Source organism: Aptenodytes patagonicus, chromosome 7 (genome assembly GCF_965638725.1).
Source record: "Aptenodytes patagonicus chromosome 7, bAptPat1.pri.cur, whole genome shotgun sequence".
NCBI classification, from domain to species: domain Eukaryota; kingdom Metazoa; phylum Chordata; class Aves; order Sphenisciformes; family Spheniscidae; genus Aptenodytes; species Aptenodytes patagonicus.
The window spans coordinates 18176557-18200057 of record NC_134955.1 but is presented as its reverse complement, the minus strand read 5'-3'; the positions used below and the strand labels follow the sequence as shown (position 1 = coordinate 18200057).

The window sequence follows — 23501 nt, the reverse complement described above, 5'->3', positions numbered from 1 at the left end:
GCCCTGTGTGGCTACAGCCAGCGTGATGCAAGGTGGGCGAACTCTGCTCGGAGAGAGGGTAACTCTGCAGTGAAGGGCCTCCGAGCCCTGACACTACATGTTATTTCTTGCGTCTGCCAAAGGTGAGGGCAAAACATTGCCACCTGAGTTGGCACGTGTGTCGGTGGGAACGTGGCAGATGAAGTGCTGGGTCAGTCCCGCTGTGACCCATGCGTTACAGCCAGCTGACATGAGCTTCTGGGGTTTTTTGCCAAAACTTTCTGGACCTCAGTGGAAAGCAATAGAGATCCCATTGTGATAAGGCTCGAGAGAGCAAATGCCAGAAATAAATGGTGAGGGGCAGTCAAGCAGCCCCATTCTCCCTGGCAAGCAGGTGAATCTCTGCTTGCCAGGCTGGGCTCTGCTTGCACTGGTTTTGCTGAGAGCAGGGCTAGAGTTGTGTCTTTAGGTCTATCACCAGCACAGCTGGCTCCTGGGCAGTTACGGTTTGCAATTAGATACCACATGGAAAAGAAAAAAGAACTTAGTTTAAGTCGGGGGTGTGCTTTAGAGCTATGAGTATAGTTGTTTCACTTTTGGGGGGAAAGAAGTTTATTCGAGTTTATTCTTTGAAGGGAACTCCCTGTCTTCAGCTTATGCTCTTCTCGAATGTAATCTTTCTTGGGCTTGATGTACATTTTTAATAACTCTTCTGACATTTTTTTTGCTCACCTACAATTAATTTCAAAATGCCTGGGAATCACTGGAGGATTTCTGAGACACAATTTGGAAATAATAAAGAAGTCCTTTGGAGATTTTATGATTTCTCTCCGGTTTGTTTCTTCCAAGGCAGCCTCCAGCCAGCCTTATTTCCCTTCACAGCAGAGCTGTATGGAGCATCTGAAGCTTGGCAAAGCCCAGCACCTCCCCCTTTTCTCCTCTCCTTCCCTTCTTGAAAAGAGACAGCCCCGGGTTTAAAAGTTGATTTTTAGCTTTGATTGTGCGTATGTGCTATATGAATGCTAAGCAGCCTTTACAATGCATCCTTGTGATGCGCCCAGGAAGGCAGACACAGGCTGTGAGGTCTCCCTGGCTTCCCGTCATTCATACGGCTTCGGTGCAGTTTGATATGGGCATGTTTTATTTACGAGCGAGCTCTAGGGTGAATATAGCCGTGTTATGGGCAGTAGCTGAGGGACTGAATGGGCTGAGCCAGTGACACTTGTAAATCTGCCACATTTGGAGCTATTTTCTACCATGGAGGAGATGTATTTTCCCTAACGGTGGTGTGGGCTGGCAAAGGAGGAGGCTCCCAAGAGGCGGCAGGGACCTGGCACAGATGTGTCCTGCCTGCACGACAGGTGTAGTTTTGCCTTCTGGGGCAACCTCCTCTCCCCTGCCTCCAGCCCATCCTTTCATGGGAGCACGAGTAGCAGTGCCCCAAAGCCGAGGGGGAGGTTTCTCCTACATGCTGTCTTGGCTGGAGTTCAAGCCGCTGGGGCTGGGGTGCTGCTGTTGCATCATCGGTGGCTGCATCGACGGAGCAAGAGCCAGAAAAGTGGACAGCAAGAAAGCACTAGCATGAATTCAGCCTCTTCTTTTATGTTCAGTCTCCCAAGTTCACCCCATTAATGCATCAAATCCCGCAGCTCTTTTAGGATGTCCATCTGACAGTGTGGGCAGCATTTCCCTCCAGCTCAGAAGAGGGTTGGAGGTTTTTAGCTCTGCAAAAAATATTATCTGGCTTTGTTCCCTTTTTTAAATCAATCCTTTCCTTCTGGATGAGGTGGCACGTGCCACCGACAGCCATGCAGCTGGGGATTCCAGTATGTATTTTCACAGCCTAACAGAAGGCTGCAAGCTGCCACAAGGCTAGAGGAAGAGGGCACCTGGGCTCCCTGGGGTATTTTCAGCCTCGCTACCCTCTTTCCGTGCTCCAGCTGATAACCAGAGATAAGGGAGGAAGCTGCAGGTGGGAGCTGTGGTCACCTGTGGTTTTTGCACTGCGTTTGGGAGTGATAAGTTGTGCTCTTACAAAGGGGACCAACTGATAAAACTCGGCAGGGCAGGCAGGAGGCCTAGTCCTGCTGGAAAAGCCACGCTGCTCAGCCCGCATGCCGGCTGTGGGGACGGTTCCCCCGCGTGCCTCCAGCCCTGCCTCTCTTCCCGCTGGGATGGGGCTGGGGGGACAACCTGCTTCTCTCCAGGGCTCCCTGGGCAGAGAGCTGCCAAGGCAGGTGTATGCCAATGGCACGGCACCCAGAGGAAATTTAATCCTGGAGAAAGTGAAGTGTTGTAAAGATCCCCTTTTGATGGCCACAGTTAAGATGAGCACGCATGCTCCCTCTGCGCTCACTTCGGTAGTGCCCTTGCATGTGCCAAATGTGCCTCCCTCAATCAGAGCCCAACCTCTTAATGCCCCAGGTCGTCTAATGCTCCTACTATTGACTTTCTTTTGGGGGAGGGAGTAACTTCTTTTGCCGTTTATTATTTTTTGATGTTAGAAATTCACATATGTTCTGCCTCAGAGAGAAATCCTTCAAGCCATACCTATATGGGATGAAGTGTAAGATGGAGGAAAGAGAAACAGCAGAAAATGCCTCCACCCCCAAATACAGCAGGTAATCGAGGGAGCAGGCATGAAGGCAGAGCACCAAGCGCTGGAGTTGGGAGAAGCACCTGAATCATCAGAGGACATGGGCAAACTACCCAGGAATAGGCATTCGCAACCAAACCAGAGGAAACATCTGTTTAAACCCAGGTGTTTAAAGTTACAGACCTGCTTTGAGAGCTTGGTGAGGCAGTGAAGTTGCCTGTTTTTATGGCTGGAGACAAAAGGAGGTAGAGCATCTTTTGTAGAGAGACTAGGAGCACTTCCAAGGGGTGTAGATGATGATTTTGTGACCTCTCAGGTGGTCCTGCAGTGAGGTGTGAGGCTCCTGCACGGACAGAGGAGACCTTTGGGGAACTGGGAAGGGAACTGCCCATCTATTCCCTTCAGAAAGCCCACTTGAATCATGCAGGCCTTCGGGAAGGGTTTCTGCTGGACTGTGGGGACCTCTAGTGTGAGATCTGGCTTTGCACAGGTCTCCGGTAGCGTGCATTTAGAGTTGGGGAAGGAAACTGGGGTCTAGGGGAAAATGAAGATGGGCTGCATGGTTTTTCTCATGTCCCTTGCTGTGAAACAGGCTCCAGGTGTGCTCACGGTGTGCACCACGGCTGCGCCCTCGCTTCTAATCTCACCATTGCTTTTGGTCGGGCTTCTAGGCTGGTTTTACACACAGAGCTGTGCTTCATACCTTCCTGCAACCCTTCCAGATTTAACCTGTAACTCCACCTGTGGACCAGCCCTGCTGCCTTTATATCTGTGCCTCTTTGGTGGTCATTCCCCTTGAAAATGCACGTGACAACACAACCGTCTGTCCCGTAGCGCCAGAAGAAATGACGGGTGCTAACAGCTCTGCATTTGGATGCAGTCCTAACTCCACCACAGTGTTTTATAAGGCACTTTCCCCACCTGGCCCATGGTGGGGAGTGGACATGGTCACCTTGCAGCTGTACTCCTGTCCCCGGGGGGGTCTGCGCTGCTGCAGGTGGTGTCTGGTTCCTGCTCCTAGACATGTGTGGCTGGGCATCAGCTGCCTCCCCAGGCTGTTGCCCTCTCTCTGTAGTCCTCTCCCCACTGCTCTCCTTCCCTGCTGCCTATCTGTTGGTCTTTCTCAGGTGGTTTCTAGCTGGTGGCTGGAGTAGGAAGGTCTCTGTGTGCCCATGGGTACATCAGTGTCTCCTGCTGGGCAACGGGCAGCCCCACCAGGGCAGGCACCCACAAGCCATGGGGGACACCTGTTTTCGGAAACAGCTGTGGCAGCCTTCATTGGTGTCTCAGGAGGTTGCAACCACGATGTTTTGCAAGAAAGCTTCCAAGAAAGCTGGTGATGTAGTCAGAAAGTCATGACATGCTTTTTCCTGTGCACATGGTTTTGTGCAACTCACTTTCTCTTGCTTCTCTTTGCTCTACAAAATGCATCTTCCTTCCTTTTTTCACTCCCCTCCTCCTTCTTCTTTGTCATTTTCCTGTAGCTACAGCTACTGATGTGGGATGGTTTTACCTTTCCCCCCCCTTTCTTTGCCATCTGGGGGGAGTGTGACTATTTTCCATTATTCTGTTTCACCTCTTTTCCACCGGTCTCACTCCGAAACCAAGGATGATTAAGGCAGTCAGTCATTCAGTCTCCCTTTGGCCAGATGGTTCTTGAGGCTTCTTTGCGATTTACTTTCGGGAAATACGCATCCAGCAGGCAGCTGCTTTTGAGGACCAGAAGTCACCTGAGTCTTCTGTAGCCGTGGGTCCATGGGGTCTTCAGTGCTAGGAGAGGGGAAAGGACAGAGTCAAAATGTCCATGGACAGTGAGGGTCTCCTGAGCAGGGGGTTATATTTACATATAGCCATTTTCCTGAATAAAATACTACCAAAGGGATTTTTTTCCCTCGTCTGCAAACAGAAGTTTTAATAGAGTCTCAGCCAAAGTTTATTGCCATGTGACATTTTTTAAATGGGGAAGGAAAGACTCTTATGCAGATCTATTTGGGTGTTTTGATTCTTCTTTAAACAACAGGTTATTTTTTTCTAAATAACATTTTCCTAAACTTTTTCCCAAGATACTATTTATGCAGATTTAAAAAAAAATAGTTAGTGACAATGTTCCTTAAGCAAAACTGCGTCCCAGGGAAAGCGAAAAACAGGGTATTTTGATACTGACTCTTGATTTAAGAGTTTCAAAAAATTTTTTAAGGAGATTCGCTCCGAACTCCGTGAAAGGCTGTTTTTCTGTATGCCTTTCCTTCTTTCCCAGCTGGCTGTGTGTTGGAGCTGATGGCAGCCCACTGAGAGCCCAGGCAGAAGGCGGCTGCTCTAAACAGGATTTAATAATAGGGCAGGAGGAGGTGCATCGGCACGTGGTGGGGACTACACTTCCCGAGAGGCCCCGCTGTGGCCATGCCTCCCTTTGGTGGAAACCTAGGCTTTATCAAGAGCTGGAGGGACCAACTGCCAGCTCTCTCTGGGGACAAGCAGCCATGGGACTGAGGTGCGGGATGAGGACCACCAAGTGCCAGCTGCTGGTGACCAGCCTCTGTGTCATGGTGAGCAGGCAGGTTTGGGGGGATCTCTGCAGAATCGAGGTGAACCGTTGCCTTTCCCATCCCCACTCGGTGAGGGTCAGGTTTTCCCACGTTCTGTTTTTCGTGGGCGGAGGGCAAGCAAAGCCAACTGCCCGAGTTATCGTTGCACCCTGGGTGGTTATCACTGGCCGCCAGCATCCCCCCCCCTCCACTGATAGACTTCTGGTTTCTCAGGGCTGTCATGCCGCTGCAGCTCTTTCACAACCCAGCGGCTGCCTCGAAGGAGAAAGGAAAGGTCACTGCCGGCAGAATGGGTGGCTTTCAGCAAAAAGGTATTTGCTCCTGTCTCCTTGGAGCAAAGGAGGGAGGATGGACCTGCTGCAGTCACACTTGTTGCTGGGAGGGTGGTCGGCTGCAGGTGGGATCAGTGAGGATATGAAACCGCAAGGCTTCGATGGAAGCATATGTGAGAGACCTGTGGATCTGCACCGCAAAGTGAAAGCAGTTCTAGGGATCCTTTTTATCAGCTTTTGAAGCAAATTCAAGGGGAGCTTCTTGACATCTGCTGTTAGAGCCGATGGGAAACGGTGGAAACTGGGGAACGCTTCTGCTGGATGTTTTCGAGTTGTATGTGCTTGTTGCCTTTTCACTTAATCAAAACCTTCAAGCTTAAAAAATAATAATAATAATAATCTGTATTTAGTTCAAAGAGGGTTGGTGGCTTGGAAAGAGTGTAATTAAAAGGTAATACCTTATTTTGGGCCACACGTGAAATTTATAGTTTGCCCAAATTTCAACATTTCAAGACCGTTGGCTGTAGTGGCTGTACGTTGTTGTCTCTTCCAAATAACAAAATATGTCATTTGGAGGAAATCAAAGGAGGATTGGTACCAAACATGTTTAGAGGAGATGTTAAGGCACAGCCACTATGGATGGCTAGAATCATGTTATTGCTGTTGGGAGGATTTTAGACTGGTGTTTCTCAGAAATCTGAGCTAACCGGTGTTGCACTTAGCATTTTGCTGGGCATGGGTCGAGATATGCAGTAATGCACAGCATGAAGGATCAGTAGGTGCCACAAATTAGGTTATTTATAAGGAGAAAATGCTATGGTTTGGATGTATTTAGTCTCCAAAACTGTAAGTCTCCAGCAAAAGCTATTAGAAAATGTCATACAGTGGGGATTATGTCACATTTGACACAGGGATAGCTGCCTTGTGTTTCCACATTGTAAAGGCACAAAATGATGAAACCTTATCTTAGGAGCTAGGAGCGGCTTCACATCTTGTATTTTCCATGTTCTTTACACTAGAGTTGGAGGGGTTTTTAACTGTCCTGCTGTTGGTGCCTCCGTCCCAGCTCTGCCACCAGTCGTGCTACAGGGAGCCCTGCCCTAGAGCCAGGTGCCATCAGAAATGTTCCTTCTCCATCGCCTGGACGTGCTCTGGGCAACATGGAGGGTAACGTGCTCATAGTCACCCCGTGCCTTAGGCATACGAGTGCTCTCAGAGATGGGACAGAAGCACAGACGGCCCAGCAGCACGTTGTGGAGACAGAAACCAGCACAGATTACTTAGAGTAGTACAAGACTCGGTTCTTTGCACTCTACAACAGGAAATATAGCCAACAGCAGGCAATGGGACTAGCATTGCAAAGGGTAAAGCAGAGAACATCATCCCAGCCCAAAACCACTCTTGAAGCTGGCAGCCCTCATAACTGCACGTGCGTACTTTGCAGACCAGGGTGGGACTGCACAGGTGTGCTGCAAGAGCATCGATCCTCTGGGCTTTCTTCACGTGTTGGGAATTTCATCCACAGACACCGGTCAAGAGACTGCAGGCTGTGCAGTGTCATGTGCGCTCGTTATGCAAGAGAGAAAAAGAGCTTTAGTATGTTTAAGTGTCCGGGGTTTGTCCTTTTATGTGCATTTTGGGGTACATGCAGTGTTCTTTGGATGATCAGGCTGTCTGCCCCTGCATGGGGCTCAGGAGTATACAGATACACCTCAAAGCTTTGTGTGCACTCAGCAGGAGCTGCTGCTTTGTCAATCCCTTCCTAAAAACCTTCTTTTCCAGCTGCTGGGGTTGTCCATTGCCACACTAAGCACAGTCACCCACTACGGGCTCCATTTCACCCTCATCAGCGACATCTCCCTGGAGAGCAACTCCTACAGGGTCATCCACCACGCAGGTACGTCACGGTCACATCTCAGCAAGACCTTTGGTGAAGCCAGGAGCTGCAAAGTCTTCCAGAGCAGTCAAAGGAAATGCAGAGGCATCACAGAAAGAGGCAGGGGCTGGCTTTTGGAGGATGTACTAGGGCTAACGCAGTCCCACAGACACTTTTTTCTGTATCAGACCCGCATGCTTGGCACTGAAGGGTGTTGTGGGAGCACAGGGTGCTCAGGTGCTGCTGCATTTGCTCCTGTCCTCTGTCTCTCCATCCTTCCCCTGTGCTGCAATGAAAGCATAGAGGAGGCTCAGCCAAAGATGGACCTAAAGGTGCAGTGGGGCTGGAAGGGCCCTGGGGATGTGGGAAGAGGGATTGTTACAGGAGTTGAAGCAGAGCATAGAAAATTGAGGCTGGGAGGAGAAATGCATGGAAACACCTGGTTTTGGAGGAAATGTGGGGGGTTTTCCCTACACAAGGGAGAAATATAAACTCAGTCTTGGGTACAAGGCTAGAGCAAAGAGATGAAAACAATCCAGATACTAAAATACTCCGCTCGACTCTGCTGCACTCGCATCTGCTGCTTCTCCCAAGCTATACTCTGGGCTTAAACATGCTCATACAGTCTCTAGATCCTGGCTCTCAATTTCAGTTTAACAAGGCAGGTGTGAAAACTATGTTAGTCCAAAGCTAAGGTACAGCCCCCCCCTTTCCTATACACACCAGGGGCTATATAGATTGGCACTTAATGCAGCCTTGAAGGCCTCTCCCTTCCCAGCCACCCCTCTCGTTTCCACTTGCTTTGCTTGCAAGTGTTAACTCTTTGCACGGTTAGTCCTGAGTGAGGGTTGCAAAGCCCTTCGCAGTGCTGTGGTCCTTGAGCACTGCCTTGGGGTACTGGCTGTGACCCTGCCTTAGCCAGGAGGAAACTGGAGGGCAAGTGTTGCACCAGATTAGCAGCACACGAAGTCCTGATAAGGGCCATGGGACAGCTGCTGCACATCAGCACCCCCCCATTTGGGGGGATCCTTATCGGAGTGCTGAAATAATTGACAGCTTGTGGTCTGTCGGGTGGACCAACACCCTTTTAGGGTGCTTTGCTCTGCTGGAGCTGTGGGAACCACTCAGAGGTTTACAGCCCTGCCGGACAAGCAAAGCATACGCAGATGGGGGGTACTAATAAGTTATAAAACAATTTCTATTCTGCAACCTGGTCCTCTTGGACCAGCTCCCCAAAATGCACTTTTTGGCCCCTCTCTGGGCAAAAGCAGCAGACCAGGCCTCCGTTAGCCCTAAAGTCTTGGTGTCTGACCACAGCTCCCATGTCCGGCTTCCTTCCAGCTTTCTACTTTGGGATCTGCCTCAGCATGACCCTGATCCTTGCAGCCCTGCTGAGCTCTGCCGCCACGGTGCAGGAATCGCAGTGCCTCACCGCCATGGTGCGTATTGGGAGGGACTGCCTGGGAGGGGCTCTTTGTAACCTTGGGCTGATAACCTTAAAATGTGGTGCTGGGGGCTGTTTTGCCTTGTGCCCAGGAGTATGCATGCCTGGGGAAGGACGTCCTGTTGTTCCACCCTGTGCTGCAAGGGGACATTTTTGTAAAAGGCATGACCTTGCAGAGCTGTTCCAGCTGAGGACTGCATCCTTCTGCACCTTGTTTCTTTTGCCAAGGTGCTGTGTATGCAGCTTTCAGAGCGGGGTCAAAGGGAGGTGCTTATCTGCCAAAGCAATTGCAGTGATGACGATTCCCAGCGTATTTTTTTTTTCTCAGCAAGTCAACACATGGTTTGTGTGGGGAAACCTTAGCAGTGCGCTTTTGAGTTGTTCCTCTGACTTGTGACAGCAAAGTTAGCCTCCCTTCTTCCCTCCCTCACTGCAAACATCCACCACAGTGGTGGTGCAGGGCATACAAAGCATGGCAGCAGGCACAGGGGCTTTGGGCTGGACCCTCAGTTTCAGCCTCCAAGGAGAAGGTGGAGGCGTACCACAAAAGCTGAAATGCCACCTTTCTCCTTTCCATCATCCACAGCGAAGTGCCTGTTTGGGCCCAGACCATGCCAGCATTAGTAAACTTGACTGTGAGCTCAGCTCCATTTAAAAGCATAGCCTGCATACAGGGCTTAGTCTGAATGGAGCAACTTCCAGCCTCGGGGCTGGAGGGATGAGTGGAAAAGCGCTGCTCCCTGCATGTTTGCCCATGTTGTGTGAAGGGCAGGAGTTAACAGGTAGGTTGCTGTGCAAGAAGCTGTGCTTAATATAAAATAATTGCATTGCTGTCATACATAAACTAGCTTTCAAGAGCTTTATCTAATATATGTAATTGGGGAAAATGGTACTGATGGTGGAAATGAGAAGCGGACACCTTTAAAACTTAGTGCAAAGCAGCTACTGAAGTTAATGTTTTCACCTTCTCAATATGCAGTCTTCCTCTCTCTGTCTGAGATGCTCAAAGGGACCCGAGTGACACAGTTCCCATGAATACTGCTAGCAGGGTACATATAATTCCCTTTTCTTTTGCTGAAGTATACTTTAGTGTGTGCCTGCAATTACCACATCTAAAAGAACAGATGGGCATGTACAGGCTAGGGGAGATTGTCAGGGCTGCCTGAAAATACAGTTGAACTTCTCTGTAATGTTTATTCGGTTGCCTTACTCCGTGTGCAGTATGGTTTGGGACATGCCACTAGGTAAAAGAGGTTGTTAAAATCACAGCTGTTTCCTGAAGGGGTAGTTGAAGAAAACCATATCCAGCGAACTCCAGCTTTGCTGTCCTCCTCCGAGAGTCACCTGATGCTGCTCTCCTTTTCCCTTGCCATGGGGGTGAGGACGAGCAGGTCCCTTCCTCCAGCCCCTCGTGGACACCCCCAGCCCAGCCCGTTTGGTGTAACACAGCCAAGCTCTGGCCACCAAAGAAACCCCTGGCTGGCAGAAACCCCAAAGTAGCTATTTACTTTTCTCTGTGGTTCCTAGGGCATCCTGTTCACTTTGCTTTAGCATTCACAGTTTGGGTCCTCTGGGGGAGGACATTTTGGATCTCTGATGATACCATTGCAGTGAAGACACGATATCATTTCCTGTAGGAAGAGGAGGAAGGGTGCGAGGTGCTTTCCCCGCGGCTGTGGAGGTGAGGCATCCATCCCACTCTGCTCTCAGCGGGGGGATAACGGGATGCCCCTTGGTTGCCTTTAAGCTCCGTTTCCACCGTCTCTGGCAGCGTGAGGGGCCCGCAGGGCGCGTGAAGGTGCAGGGCAGGGTGCAAGGGGAGAGGGGGCAGCTCGCACCCAAGCGAGGGGCCGCTCCACCGCGGCGCTTCCCCGGGAGCGGCCGGCCCGGCTGCGCCTCCGCCGCTGGAGGGGGCCGCGGGCCCGCCGAGCTCCGAGCTCCCCGCTCCCCGCTCCCTGCTCCCCGCTGGGCCGCGGCACTCGGCGCCGGGAGGTGCCGGGCAATTGCACCGGGTAAGGGACCAGCCACCGTAACCACTGCTGGGGGGTGGCATGTCCCCAGCCCTGCAGAAATTAACGAGGGGCCCTGGGAAATACGCAAGAGCTGGTCACCAGCAACCTTATTCTCTGCTTCTCCTTGTTCAAGCAGCTCGTCAGCATCTCAAATCACACAGGGGAGCCTTGCTTATTCCTATAAATTTCTGCCCCTGTTCTAACTGTCAGTATCTTACAGCAAGGGCCAGCCCGCTGCTTGTTTTCCCACCAGTGCCTAGCCCCTCCCAAGGCTCATATTTAATCTCTGATCTGCAAGCGAGAAATGCAGGCAGGGAGAGCCAGCCCCTGATGCCTGCGGTGAGATGTAATCGCAGGCAGGAGGGGGGTTCAGCCCTGTGGGGCTCCGAAACTTCTTGTTGGTGTCACGTCCAGCCCTGCTGATGCCTGCTGGGCTGCAGCTCACAGGAATGATCAGCCCCCTGCTTGTAGCTTTTTTTCTGCTTGTTAGTAGAGAGGATTTTTCACCTTCCCCCGCTATTGATTTTAAAGGACTTTTCCTCCCTGCAAAGCATGTGTCTTGTTTAGAAGACCATTTAATTCACTCTTTAATCAAAGAGGGAAGACACCAGAGTATTGGTGCCTGACATCTATGGCTGTATAGGAAACCGAGCCACGCTTGGGGGATGTCTGCATCGATGCGGCTAATCACCACAATGCTACTTGGTAAACCAGCTACACAGGGGAAATGCTAGCCAGGATGCAGATGGGCTTGGAGGAGCATTGCCCTGGTCATTGACCTGTTGGGTGGATCCCATCTCCTTCTTGTGCCTCGGTTTCCCTACTGACTTTTTTTTTTTTTTTTCTATTTAAATTATAAGTGCTCACCCTGCCTGGCTATCCGGAGGTTTGTGTATATACAGAGGAGGGGCCTCGGTCTTTGCAGGCTTTACTGGTGCTGTCCTAATAATGATAATGGGTGTACAGTGGTTAGAAACCAGAACAGGTCAAATTGGTTAAAGCACACAAATCTCAGGAGCTTGTCCTGAGATTAGCTGCATTAACAGCATCACCAGACCTGATAGACGCCACTGTGCATCCACTGACGGTTGTAGGAAGCTGGTTTCTAGAGAGTAACTGAGAACTTAAGGATAAAAAAAAAAGTTCTAAAATCCTGGACTATTATCCCCAAAGCTCCTCTTAAACAGGGAGAGTAGTGACAGGTTTATTGACTGTCCTCCAGTCATAGTTCTGGCAAACCCTGCTTTTTGGTGATCCATGGTCCCTCATGCAGTCAGTCCTGAACGTAAACATCCTGCAGCTCTCACGGCCCCTGAAGGCGATGTCGCTGTTGAAGGGGAGGAGAAGGAAGGAAAACTGCAGTTTTGCTAGTACTGCTTGTACAAAGGAAAGACTCTGGCTCTAGTGGGGTTTAAGGCACTGTGTGCTGTTACCTGGTCAGATGGAGAGAGGGGAGGAAAAAAAAGCAGGGAGCAACATGCCAACCAGAATATGCTGGCTGAAATTCTTACACCTGAACTTTCCAGCCTAAAAAACACTTGTGTATAGCAAAATTTGTGTTCAGGATGCAGCAGCTGTTCCAAGCACCAGTTCCAAACAATTTCTGTGGTAAAAAAGCCTTAGTGAATGCCCAATATAACCCAGTTTTTCACCAAGAGTGATGTGCCAGTAGGGCCAGCACACAGCACAGGCTGTTTGCTTTACTGTTCCCAGGTGTATCATTGTAGGCAAGTGTGTAGAGGGTCCTTAATAACACTGCAGCACACTTCAGCATCTTGCTTTCGCAATGAATCTGTCTCCTGTGTTCTCCCTCGTGGTGCAGCACTCCTGAGCGAGGCATCTGTGTGCCGCTGGTCCCTGGGGAGCAGGTGCGGGCAGAGCCGATGTGCTCAGTTGGAGTCGAGGACGGATTCCTCCTTCAGACTGAGATCACTGGCTCATGTTTGCTATGTGGAAAGGCAAAAACATCATGTGCTTTTTGACGAACTGGGTCAGGGAGGGAGGGATGCAACCTGATGGAAGCAATCTGAAATTAGCTCCCCCCTTCCCCTGCCCCTAGGCTGTGAAGTCTGGGAGGGAGCTGGCCCTTTGCAATGGCCACAGCAGCACCAAAAAACAGCTGGAGCTGAGCAGGGCACAGGTCTGCTCCTTCCCTGGTAGTGCAGGGGTTTGGCAGAGCTACCAAACACAGTCTGAGATAAAGGATCCCTCCCTCGTCCGAAGTGGACCCCCTTAACCAAAGGGGAAGCATCAGAAAGGTGAATTAAAAGATACACTAGCCAACAGACAAGATGCTGTTTCTGCGGATTCTGCCAAGTCTCTTGAAGACAAATTGTTCCTTGCAGCAAGGATGGAAACAAGGTCATTCATAAAAGAGTAATTGATGTCTGGCCGGTGACAGCCCTCCGCGGGGCTGGTGTGGCTGCCTCCTGCAAAGGGAGCAGGCAGCAGCCTGCAGCTGGCTCCGAGGAGCTCCAAGGGTCTAGGAGATGGTGAACCAGCCTCAACCCTTCCACATTTTGTATGCGAACTACGCATTGCCTTTTTCTTTTTTCCTCCAAATGTCTTCTAATGTAATTAGAAAGTTGCTCTTCCAAAAGCCTTTTGGCTGGGAAGGGAAAAAGCAGTCTATAATTCATTTATAAGATGGTCTCGGAGCCGTGTAATTGCTCTGCACCGGCTGGATGAAGGGGGAGCTTCCCGAGGGGCTGCATCTCGGTATTCCCAGAGAAGCTAGACAGCTAGACAGAAATAGAGGGAGAGCTGATCCTGGAGGTGAAGGACTGAGATGTGGGGTGGAGCTGAGGAAGAGAAGATAAGAAAGAGGATTTTAATCTTCTGGGGTTTCTGGCCCCAGAGAGATGTCATAAGTGCTGGAGCTGGTGGAGGAAGGAAAGAAGAGCACGGGGGGAGAAATCTGAGTGGTGCTACTGGCACGCTGTTGTTCTCACTCTCCAGGTTCATGGTGGGTCCTCTCAATTAAACCCTTACCGGAAAGATGTGCAGAAGAGCTTTCACATTGCTATCAGTGCTAGTTTTTTCATCTGCCATAATTTTCTCTTTTTTTCTTGTCTTTGAGCTTGATTTTGTCCTAGTGAGGAGCAACCTGAAATGCCTGTGTAACCTCACCTCCTCCCCCCTCCAATTTGTGCTGTACCTGGAAGGGTTGGACCGCCCACCCCAGCTGGGTTTGGGCTTGGTCCTGCCATGCTTTGGTCCATGACATCTTGCCCTGAGTGCTCTTCCCCATCTTCTCTACTTGTATCCCCCTTTTCACATCAGCATTTGATCAGACTTTCCTCTCCTTTAGGGTCCCATTTCTCCCGTTATCCCATTTCAGCTCCTGGCAAGGCAGCAAGTGATCTCACCACGTATAGGGCCAGGCAGCTGCCAAAAAAATAAAAGGAGCTATCAGACATACATAATTTAAGGGTTTTCGTAAAAGCCATACCAGGGTTTTCCCCAGCGTCTGATGCAGAGCCTGAAACAAGGCAGCCCCGGAATAGCGGGGAAATGCCAACAGCAGTCTTGTTCCTGGAGCAAAGCCCCCGGGCAGGGCATCGTCCTGCCACGAGCAGAGAAACACAGCAGGCAGTAGATGGACAAGAACCAGCAAAAGGCAGTTTATTGGCATGTTCATTTCCAGGATTTAAAGTAACACATTTTCCTTTCTTGCTGCATATGGAGGAGTTTGGGGCTTTTTTTTTAAAAACCATAGTTTTTAAGCAAAAGTTTTTTGGTGAAGCAGAATTGGTAGCAGCAATGCTCTTCTTCCTCTCCTTAAGCTTGAATTTGGTAAGCTTTCATGAAAGATTTAATCTTTTTTAAGTGATTTCAGCTATATCATACTATTAAAACACTCATAGAAAAAATTAGAAACCAAAATAAGCTGCAGTCAGTTGGGTAATTCTCCCCTGCTACATGACTTTCTGTTGGAAGAGGGACAGTTTCACAGAAAAACTTGTAAGGGCAATAATTTTCTACTGGTGCTTATTCATCATCTTTTGCCATTCCAAGACCAAGCTGTGGATTCATATTTGATGAGCCCATTTGGCCCTCAAACACTTTACAGGCACTTTTATTCTTCCTTTTTTTAATTATTCTTTTTAATGTGAACAAGATCCTTCGGTCCAGCTGTCACAACAGGCAAGCGCTGTTTACATCGGGGTTGGGTTTTTTTTATCACATTTGTTCAAATAAAGAGACAACGCATCTAACTTCCAGCTCTGCAAGCCTAGGGAAGAAGACAAAAGTCAAGCCGCCTCCTGCATCGTTGCCGTTATTGTTTAGACACTTCAGAGTCAGTTGCTGGCCTTGATTATATTTCTGTCATCCTTTTATCTAACTAGGATGGTGCTGATTTAAAGAAGGTGGCTTGGCCGTGCAGCTGCCGCCTTGCTAACAGGGTAAAGTTCAACTCCTTTTCCAGAGCAGCCTGCTCTCCATCCCGGTTACTCGCTTCTTTATGGACTATTCGTGTGGGTTTTCCCCTCTTTGAAACCGATAGCTGAGTTTTAAACACGGGGGATTGAATCCCATGAGTGAGGAGGTGCTAGTCCAGGGCACGGTCCTGCTGCAGAAGAGGAGCATACTATAAATATAGTGTTTTTCTCTCCTTTTTTTTTTTTCCCCAAAGAGAATTTGGGCAGAATAGGTTAACTGCTCCGCAGGAAGCCGGATGCTTTTTTGGTCAACGCCTTCAAATGGCCACAGTGTAATTAGAGGGCTCCTGACAGAGAATCACATTATTATCCATCTAATTTCTTTTAAATAACCAGCATTATGAGGGATATTAAAAGAAGGGGTTGTTTAGCTCTAACTTTAACTAAACTTACTCAAATGAGCATATTAAATGTGTCCCAACGGTGTTTTCAAATGGCTGTTTTCCTCCCCATACTGTAACTGATGGTATTTTTCCTCTTTATCCTCAGGGATTTTTCTGTTTTGCTCTGGCCTTCTGCGGATTAATCCCAGCTGCCTGCTGGAGATACACGCACAGCACGGAGGTAAGCGTTGGCTGCAAGGAAATACCACCAGCATCTTGTCAGATGGAGATTTTTTTGTAGCAATGATTTCTCCCATAAAAGGGACATCTGGTGGTAATTAAGCTGTCCATGCCGAGGTCTGTCAGATGCATGCTCTGTCGCATCCGTCCTTTGCGGGCCACCTTCATCAGCTGCCTCTCTGATGGGGTTGTCTGAAGGGAGAAGCCACGGAAACACTCATGCAGGGCAAATGCTTTGTCCTGAAGGCAACACAAAATGCAAGTCTCATTTTAAATAGCTTTGGGATTTTTTTGCAGGGGATGTTTTGTTTGTTTTGTTTTGTTTTGTTTTGTTTTAATTGAGATGCTTGACTTTTGAAAAGTCATTTCCAGCCAGGTCTAGTTCCTGCTAACATCAGTTGGGACCCTCTATTCAAAGGCGGTGGCAGGTTGTGACTGTTCAGGTTGTCTCTGGCAATGGCAGGAGAAACACCCAGGAGGTGTGTTTATTAACCGGCAGCAGTGGTACAGCAAAAACACTGGTGTGAAAAATGGTGGTTTGGTTCGCTGTCACGCTGGACCAGAAAGAGAAGATTGTATGAGGTTGAATTTGCCAGAAAGTTGGGGTTTGAATTGTTAACCCAGAGCTTGCTGGTGGTGTGGTAGATGGTGTTGGAGGTACAAAGTGCTGGAGAAATCGAGTCAAGGCATGCAGAGTTGCTAAGGGACAGCCCCGCGCATCGCAGTGGGTACCCTTACCCCGGGGCAGCAGACTGCTGGGGAAAGCAGAAATTGAACTTAGTGTTTAGCAGCCTAAAGAAGTTTAGACTTTTTTTTTAACCCTTTCCTAATTTGCTTTTTGTATATTTATTCCTCTTCTCATTCAGAGGAATTTGTTGCTGCTTGGTCTTAATTCCCCTTCCTGCATCCCCGCACTGAAAATAAAAAACATTTTAAGAGACTTAGGCATGCAAAAAAATCATGACTTCTTTTTTTTGAAAGCAGAACACAGATATTTTAGGCAAGTATCCAAATTATCTAACAGTAATTCAGATAAGCGTTCGGGACTTTGCTAGATGTTTCATGCAGCGGGTCAGTCCTCGTCTCCATTTTGCTCCTCCCCCAGCCCCAGGCACGTGCCGCAACTTGGAATGCTCTGGCCAGTGATGAGGATATGGGTGATGTGAAACATCATCCCGATGGATTAGGGTCACGTTGATGCTGCCAGCTCATCTCTTTTGGGTTACAGACGTTGTGGGGGATTGAGGACCAGTGTGTCAGGAAAAGAGCATGAGAAGGGATTTCGTTCTGTGCTGGAGGAGCACTCCATCAAAACCCCAGAGACTCGATCCATGCTAGGACTGCAGCAATTGCACTTCTCGGGGACAAGAAGCCCTGTCCCATAACAGTTCGGTGTCCTGTGCAAAACCTAAAATCCAGTCCTTTTGGAAGCAGAAGTTTAAAGGGCAAAGTCAAGGTTAAGGTGAGGGGTAAGGTCCTGCTTCTCTAGAAAGTTTGTCCAGAGCTAACCAGTCGCCACAGTAGTTGAAAATTCTTTGAAATATGCAGATGGCTACGCTGGATCAGATCAAAGGTACCCACTCTCAGACAGGCACACCCATTGTTGGCCAAGGTAGGAGCATAAAAACCCAGTGAGCTCAAAGCAGTGCTTTTTCAGATGCCAACAGCTTGTGGCTCAGGTGCCTGCTGGTGGCACCTGCTGGTCCACTTCAATGCTCTCAGTGGATATTTCCTCCATGAATTTGTCCAGCTGCTTTGGAAACATTAGGGTGAGTGCTGACGGCACAGCAGCATCTTTTATCTCTACACTTATCTGGCTGAAGCAGATTCAATCAATGACATTGCCTGAGACATCTATGAAAAAGAGTCTTTCCACAGCCTCTGCAAATATTTTCCCTGGTTTCAGGCAAAACTATCAAAATTTCTTATTTTCACACTAACAATTTAATATGGAAATAATTTTGTTTTCATGATCAACATAGAAGGGAGGCCTTGAGCACAGTTTCCTCCTTCTTCTGCAGAAGCTTGTAATGAGGGATTGAAACAAAAGCTGTGTTAGTAAAGGAGAAATGGCACCAGAAAGTGTGTCTGGTTGGTCTTGTGAAATTGCGTTATCCAAATAGACGATTTAGTTATACTTTTAAATCCACAAACATGGAGCAGGGTGTAAAAATGCTTCAAGAAAAAGTTGTATATTGGGTTAACACAGGGATGTGCCATTCAGAAAAATATTTTGCTGAAAATATTTAAAGGAGAATTACTTTCTCTGTATATCTCTTAATTACTACATCTGTTTTTACTTCAAATTATTGTCCTGTTTTTTTGCTTTGAGTGCCCTGCCCATAAATGCACCCATGTGTTATGATTAGCTTTAGTAGTTGGTTGGGTTTCTTTAAGCAAAACAGTTTCCACTAGGCAAAATGAGGGGTTTTTGTAAAATGTTTACTTTCTGGGTAAAGAAAAACAGCAGTGTTTCTGGCAACAGAAAAATTAAAATACCATTAGAGATCATCTTGGGTTTCTCTGCTTTCTAAAATGCAAAGAGAAACAGGGAATATAAATGAGGAAAGATTTAATTCGGAGTGTCACTTACGAAACATATGGAAATTCGGTTTCACTTGAAAGATAACCTGTCTCACCAGTGAGAAAAATGCAGATGTGAGAGAGAAATGCAGATGAGAGAAATGCGACTGCCCCTCCAGGACAGAAAGACAGGTAGTGCAGTGGCACAGAAAACCAAATGCAGCAGGGGGAAGACTCGTGAAGTCTCATTATAGAGCCATTTGTTTGTCTGACTTTCTCAAAGTAAAGAGCAAAATTAAAGCAGGTGTCCTCCCCCAGCCGACTGTGTCGGTACTGTCAGAAATAGTTAATTGTGGCAATAGGGGGGGGAAAATCAAATTCAGCCAAATTGACGGGTGTCTTGTAAGCCTGATGGGATGTACACAGCTACCAAGAAAGGAAGAGAATTTGGGGATGTAAAACTGAATATGGATGCATATGCCCATCACACGTGCCTGAATCAGTGCCTCTGAGAGCACCGAGGGGCTACTGCCCCCGTGTTCATGGCTAAAACAAAAATCTGTATTTTTCCCATGCAAAATAGGTTGACTTTCCAGTGGAAAGCCAGACAGAAAATCAGCCTGTTCCATTTGGAAATGCCAGCTGGGAGCTGGCGTCAGTAGATCCCGTCCTCGCTCTCCCCACGGGTGAGGTGCCGAACACAGGCAGCGCTGAAAGCGGAGCTCTCCCCTCCCTCTGCAAGCCAGGAGATGGGAGGTCCCTCCTGCACCAAACCACAGCAGATGCTCTCAGTGGTTTACTCCTCTTGATGAAAAAAAAAAAAAAAAAAATCTAAATTTCCTTCATAAAGCAGACCCTTCTTACAGAAAATCATCTAAAATGGAAAAGCCCAATTTTCAGCTGAAAAATTGTTTTGATGGTTATTTTCAAGAAGCAGTAGATAGAAGTATTGTTTGAACATGATGAAAGCAAGATGCCCTTTTTGCCTTTGTGACTCCTTTAGAGACCTGTTTACAGTACTTCTTACAGAGAAGCTATGCAGAACAGGAGAAAAAGAAGTTATTTGTAAATATTCAATATTCTCAGACAAGGGCACTGTAAACAAAATATGAATCTTCTCATTTCCCATTCTTTTCTGCTTTTGTGACCTTCTGTAGATCCTGAACGAATTCTTTCAGATAGATGCCATGTGTTTTAATTTCAAGTTACTTGCATCCCAGATAGGCTCAGTCACCTGTCTTTATTCTTAAAATAACATATACCAGAAATGCAAAAATCATGAATCTGAGGTTCATTGTGCTTTACCCTAAAAGGTTGATCCCTCTGTTCAGCATCATAATTATTCCTGCTCTATTGACCCATCCATGTGACCAATTAATGGGTTTTGTGAGGTCCAGGCCTCCACCGTACTGTCTTCTCAGGCTGCTTTGCTACCATCTGTCTGCATTAAAGTACTTTTAATGAGGAACTAATAAACTACTCATTCCCAAAGTACGTTTGCTTGGTAGGTTCTGCAAAGGAAATGGTGAACAAAATGAGGAAGAACAAATATGTCAGAGTAACATCCCAGATCCTCTCCCTGTCTTGCCAGCATGTATAATGCAGCCTTTCTTTCCGTTAGGGTCTACCTGCAGTTTACAAAGAAACACTTTGCCTCTTAGCCAACAGCACCAACAGAAAAGGTGCTGCTGTCACTTGCAGAGGTGTGAAAAGTTCTCTAGGCAGGTCAGCTGCTTGGAGGAAAATCTGAAATGAAAATATTTGTAATCTGGAGGTTGTTGAAGGACCTTTTCTCCTGCTAGCTGTAGTGCTGAGCCATTCATGTTTCAGTATTTTCTAGCTCGGCTTGTTCCTGAGCCCCATCCTCACCTGCTGGGCCCAACATTCCTCCTTCACCTCTGTCCCATCACGCTCGCAAGCCCACAGCTCCAGAAACATCCCAGCCCAGCCTCCAAGCCCCTGTGAAACTCAAGTGTGCTTTTCTGTCCGGCCTGAATCACTTGAGAGAGTTGATCCTTTTCCATGTCCAACCTAGCGCAGACAAGGGTCTCCACAAGGGTGACAAGCACACTTGGTTGCCCTCCCTATGGGCCATCTGGCCAAAATGTGGTCTTGGTGGGAAATGTCGTCTTGGTAGGGAAACGTCATCTTGGTAGGAAAGTGTCACAAACCTGTCTGAGGATCAACACCGGTGGTGCAATCAAAGCGAATGAGAGAACGACGTACAAGAGAGGGCAGGGAGGATGACCTCTACAAGAGCACCTTTGATGCAACAGCTGTGGTAACCACGGAAATGATGAGGTTTTGGCTGGTTTTCAGCCACGTTAGGAAGTCCTGATTCCTGAAGCCAAAGAGCTGAGTCTTGTTTTCCAAAGTTATTTTTATGGCAACTCCTTTACCACAAACCCCTACCTGTTTAGGTGAGGTCTTTTAGTCGTTCCCAGCGCAGCCCAATGCAGCTGGGACCTGGGATGCGGAGAAGGACATAGGATAGACTTATGCCACATCTGGCACAGCTGGTGGGGAAGGCTGCTGCTTCCTCCTCCTCCTCCCCAGCTTTCCTTCTCTCCTAACCCATTAGCTGCTGCTTTAAAAACCTGCCTGCAGAGGCTGGAGGACAGAGTAGCCTTGCAGCTGCGGTATAAAAGACTTTTAGTACCCTTGCTAGCCAACACAAAAATAGGTTTGGGGTTTCGTTCTGGGTCTTGCTGTGAAAGAGGCCAGAGGAGTTTCAATGTCATGTCATCTGCTGCGGTTCACCTTCTCTGCAGCAGCTTAGAAGATCCTTCCAGCAGCCCTACAACGCCGGCCCCATAAGCCAGTCAGCGTGGCAGGATGTATTGACAAAAATAAAATCCTGCAACGTGAAAGGACTTTTACAACAGAATGAGCTTTTTAATTACAGAGATTCATTTGCAGGTAAACGTTAGCTTAAAACCAATTAAATTATGATTTCCCAAGTCAGGGGAAAATTTGAAACTAACTGTTGTTGCCCATACTTCTGGCATAAAAGCCCGATTTCCCACGTTCTTTGGATGAAGAGGTCGCTTGGATTTGCACTGGCTGCAATGATATGGCAATCTCTTAATTTTCAAATGCTATCTCAAGTTGCTGGGTGATTTCAAAAGGAGGTTTTACCAGAGGCTTTGGCTCTGCATGCGTAGAAAAGCATTAGCCTCTCTGCGTTGCACGGCATGTACTTGGAGAATAAACGTGAGGATTTAGCTTTTTATGGAATGGGGAACACAAACCACCTGTGCACACTGGTTCTCCTGCAGTCTTGCTCTGCTTGAAACTTTCTTCAGAGGAACCTGTTTGTTCTTCCCTCCTCATACTGGGAAGGAGAAACAGAGTCTTTTACGCGTTGTTAGTGAGCAAGGTGGTATCTTTTGAGGTGGTGATTTTCTAACAGGGCGTGGGGTGCAAAGCTGGGATTAACAGTTGCAGCTGTTAAATAATGAGCATTGCTACAGCCGGGCCTGTGCTTGAAAAGAGCAGCTTCCCTGCTTCCTTCCCTGCATGTGGGATCAGTGCTGGTCTTCTCCTGTCTGCGGCTCTTCCTCCTAACCAGCACCTTTGCAATGCCAGACGCAACATTGCCTGGATCCCCAGGAGGCAAATCCTGTCTTTTTGTGCTCAAAACCAGCACGTGCATGTGCCTTGCTTGTTTCTGCAGGTATGCAAGGATTGACCCAGCACTTCGCAGGTAATTTCTTAAGTGGGATTGTAGAGGTCTTTCCAGTGGCAAACCAAGTCTGTGGTTCTTCCAGGGTGTGTTTGTTTCTGTCGCTCCCGCTAGTGGTGTGAGTTGGGGCAAATTCTTACAGGGTCCAGTCCGTCTCATCTGAAGGCAATGCTTAAAGGCAGGCTTAAGTCCTGGAGATTTTAATGGGACTTAAACACAAGCTGAAGGTGTGTTCAAGTGCTTTCTGAAACCAGACCCGAAGCATACAGCTAGTTTCCTTTTGTTTTCTGATTCAGTGGGGCTGGATCAGGATTGTAGCCACTCACGGGGGGTCTTTCAAGAGCATTTTCAAAAAGCAGTGATTTGGCTGCCAAAACACTGAATAATCTTGCTGTTATTCTGCCAGGCACAATCACTTTAAAGTAAGCACCGGGCTTTTCCCAGTCTCTGAAGTCTATGGAAAAAACAAAAGAGGGGGAAAACCCCTCCCCCTTCCTTAGTGTTTTTAAATATCATGACTCTTTCCTAGCTTTTATGTTCTCATCACACAGTAACGGCCCACTCCCCCCAGCGAGACTCTGCTGTCCTTTGTCTGATGTGCCACACAGGCATTCGCACTCATGGATTTTATAATTTATCACTGCCCTGACGCTGAACCCACATGGCCCCATTTCTGCCGCTTTCTGTGGCAGAGTGTTAGCTGGAGCTCCCGTCTCCAGCAACTTCAGCTGTGGTACCCGAGGCCACTCGGATGGTCGCTGGCACCGTGGCACATCCAACCTTCCCGTGGCTGTAGGATGCTCACCATAGCAGGGCAGCCACCACCAGCTCAGAGGTGGCAGTACGGCCCAGGGGCCAGCTCTATTGCTGATACAACCGGTTTTTTTAAGCTAAAACTCTTTTCAACATTTTCCAATACTTTCTGTTGGGAAGCAGTCTTGCCTGGCAGTGGTTTCAAGTACTATGGGCAAGAGAGTGGGGATGACTGAGATAATTTGACCACAATGTTGGGAGGTTCATAAATTGCTGGGTTGTGTGTCTGAACAATGGGAGCACAAAGGATTGGTGTGGGCCCTTGGCAGCATGTTGGGTTTGCAGTTCTGTCATAAAATGGACTGAAATACTTAAAGTTTGTTTAAAAGAACAACCAAACAAAAGGCAAACAAACAAAAACACCAAAACCCCAAGAGGATCTTGGTACACTGAGGCTGGTGTTACTCACAAGGGATGCAGCCCCAGATCCGGAGGATTTGGGGAAAAAACTTGTTGGTGTTGATTAACTGCTTGCTTGGGTTTTCTGTGCTTCCCTGTAAAGCATCTGGTGCTCTGCCACAGTCACAAAGCGATGCTCCTGGCTGCATCTGAGTAGCACAGAGGTGGCCTCGGGGGTTTATGGCTTGGCTGAGCATGAGGCTGTGATGTCCCCCTGCCCACTGGCTGAGTGGGCTGTATAACGCCCATACAGCTAGACTTTTGTTGTTGTTTTGGGGCATGGAGATGGGAAATGAGGAGAAGGTGAGCAGTGTAACAGCTCAGCACTTTCTCCTGTTCTAAATGTTTTGC

At 48.2% G+C, this 23501-nt stretch overlaps 1 protein-coding gene across 1 annotated transcript in view; it reads left to right on the top strand.

Annotated features, from left to right (window-relative positions):
- The first annotated feature begins 5055 nt into the window (after nt 1-5055).
- Nucleotides 5056-23501, top strand: part of TSPAN32 (tetraspanin 32) — a 30559-nt gene continuing 12113 nt past the window's right edge. Inside the window, exons 1-4 of the mRNA XM_076343388.1 lie at nt 5056-5121; nt 7176-7290; nt 8611-8708; nt 15657-15731. Of these exons, the coding sequence (XP_076199503.1) occupies nt 5056-5121; nt 7176-7290; nt 8611-8708; nt 15657-15731 (354 nt within the window). The remainder of the gene's footprint in view (nt 5122-7175; nt 7291-8610; nt 8709-15656; nt 15732-23501) is intronic.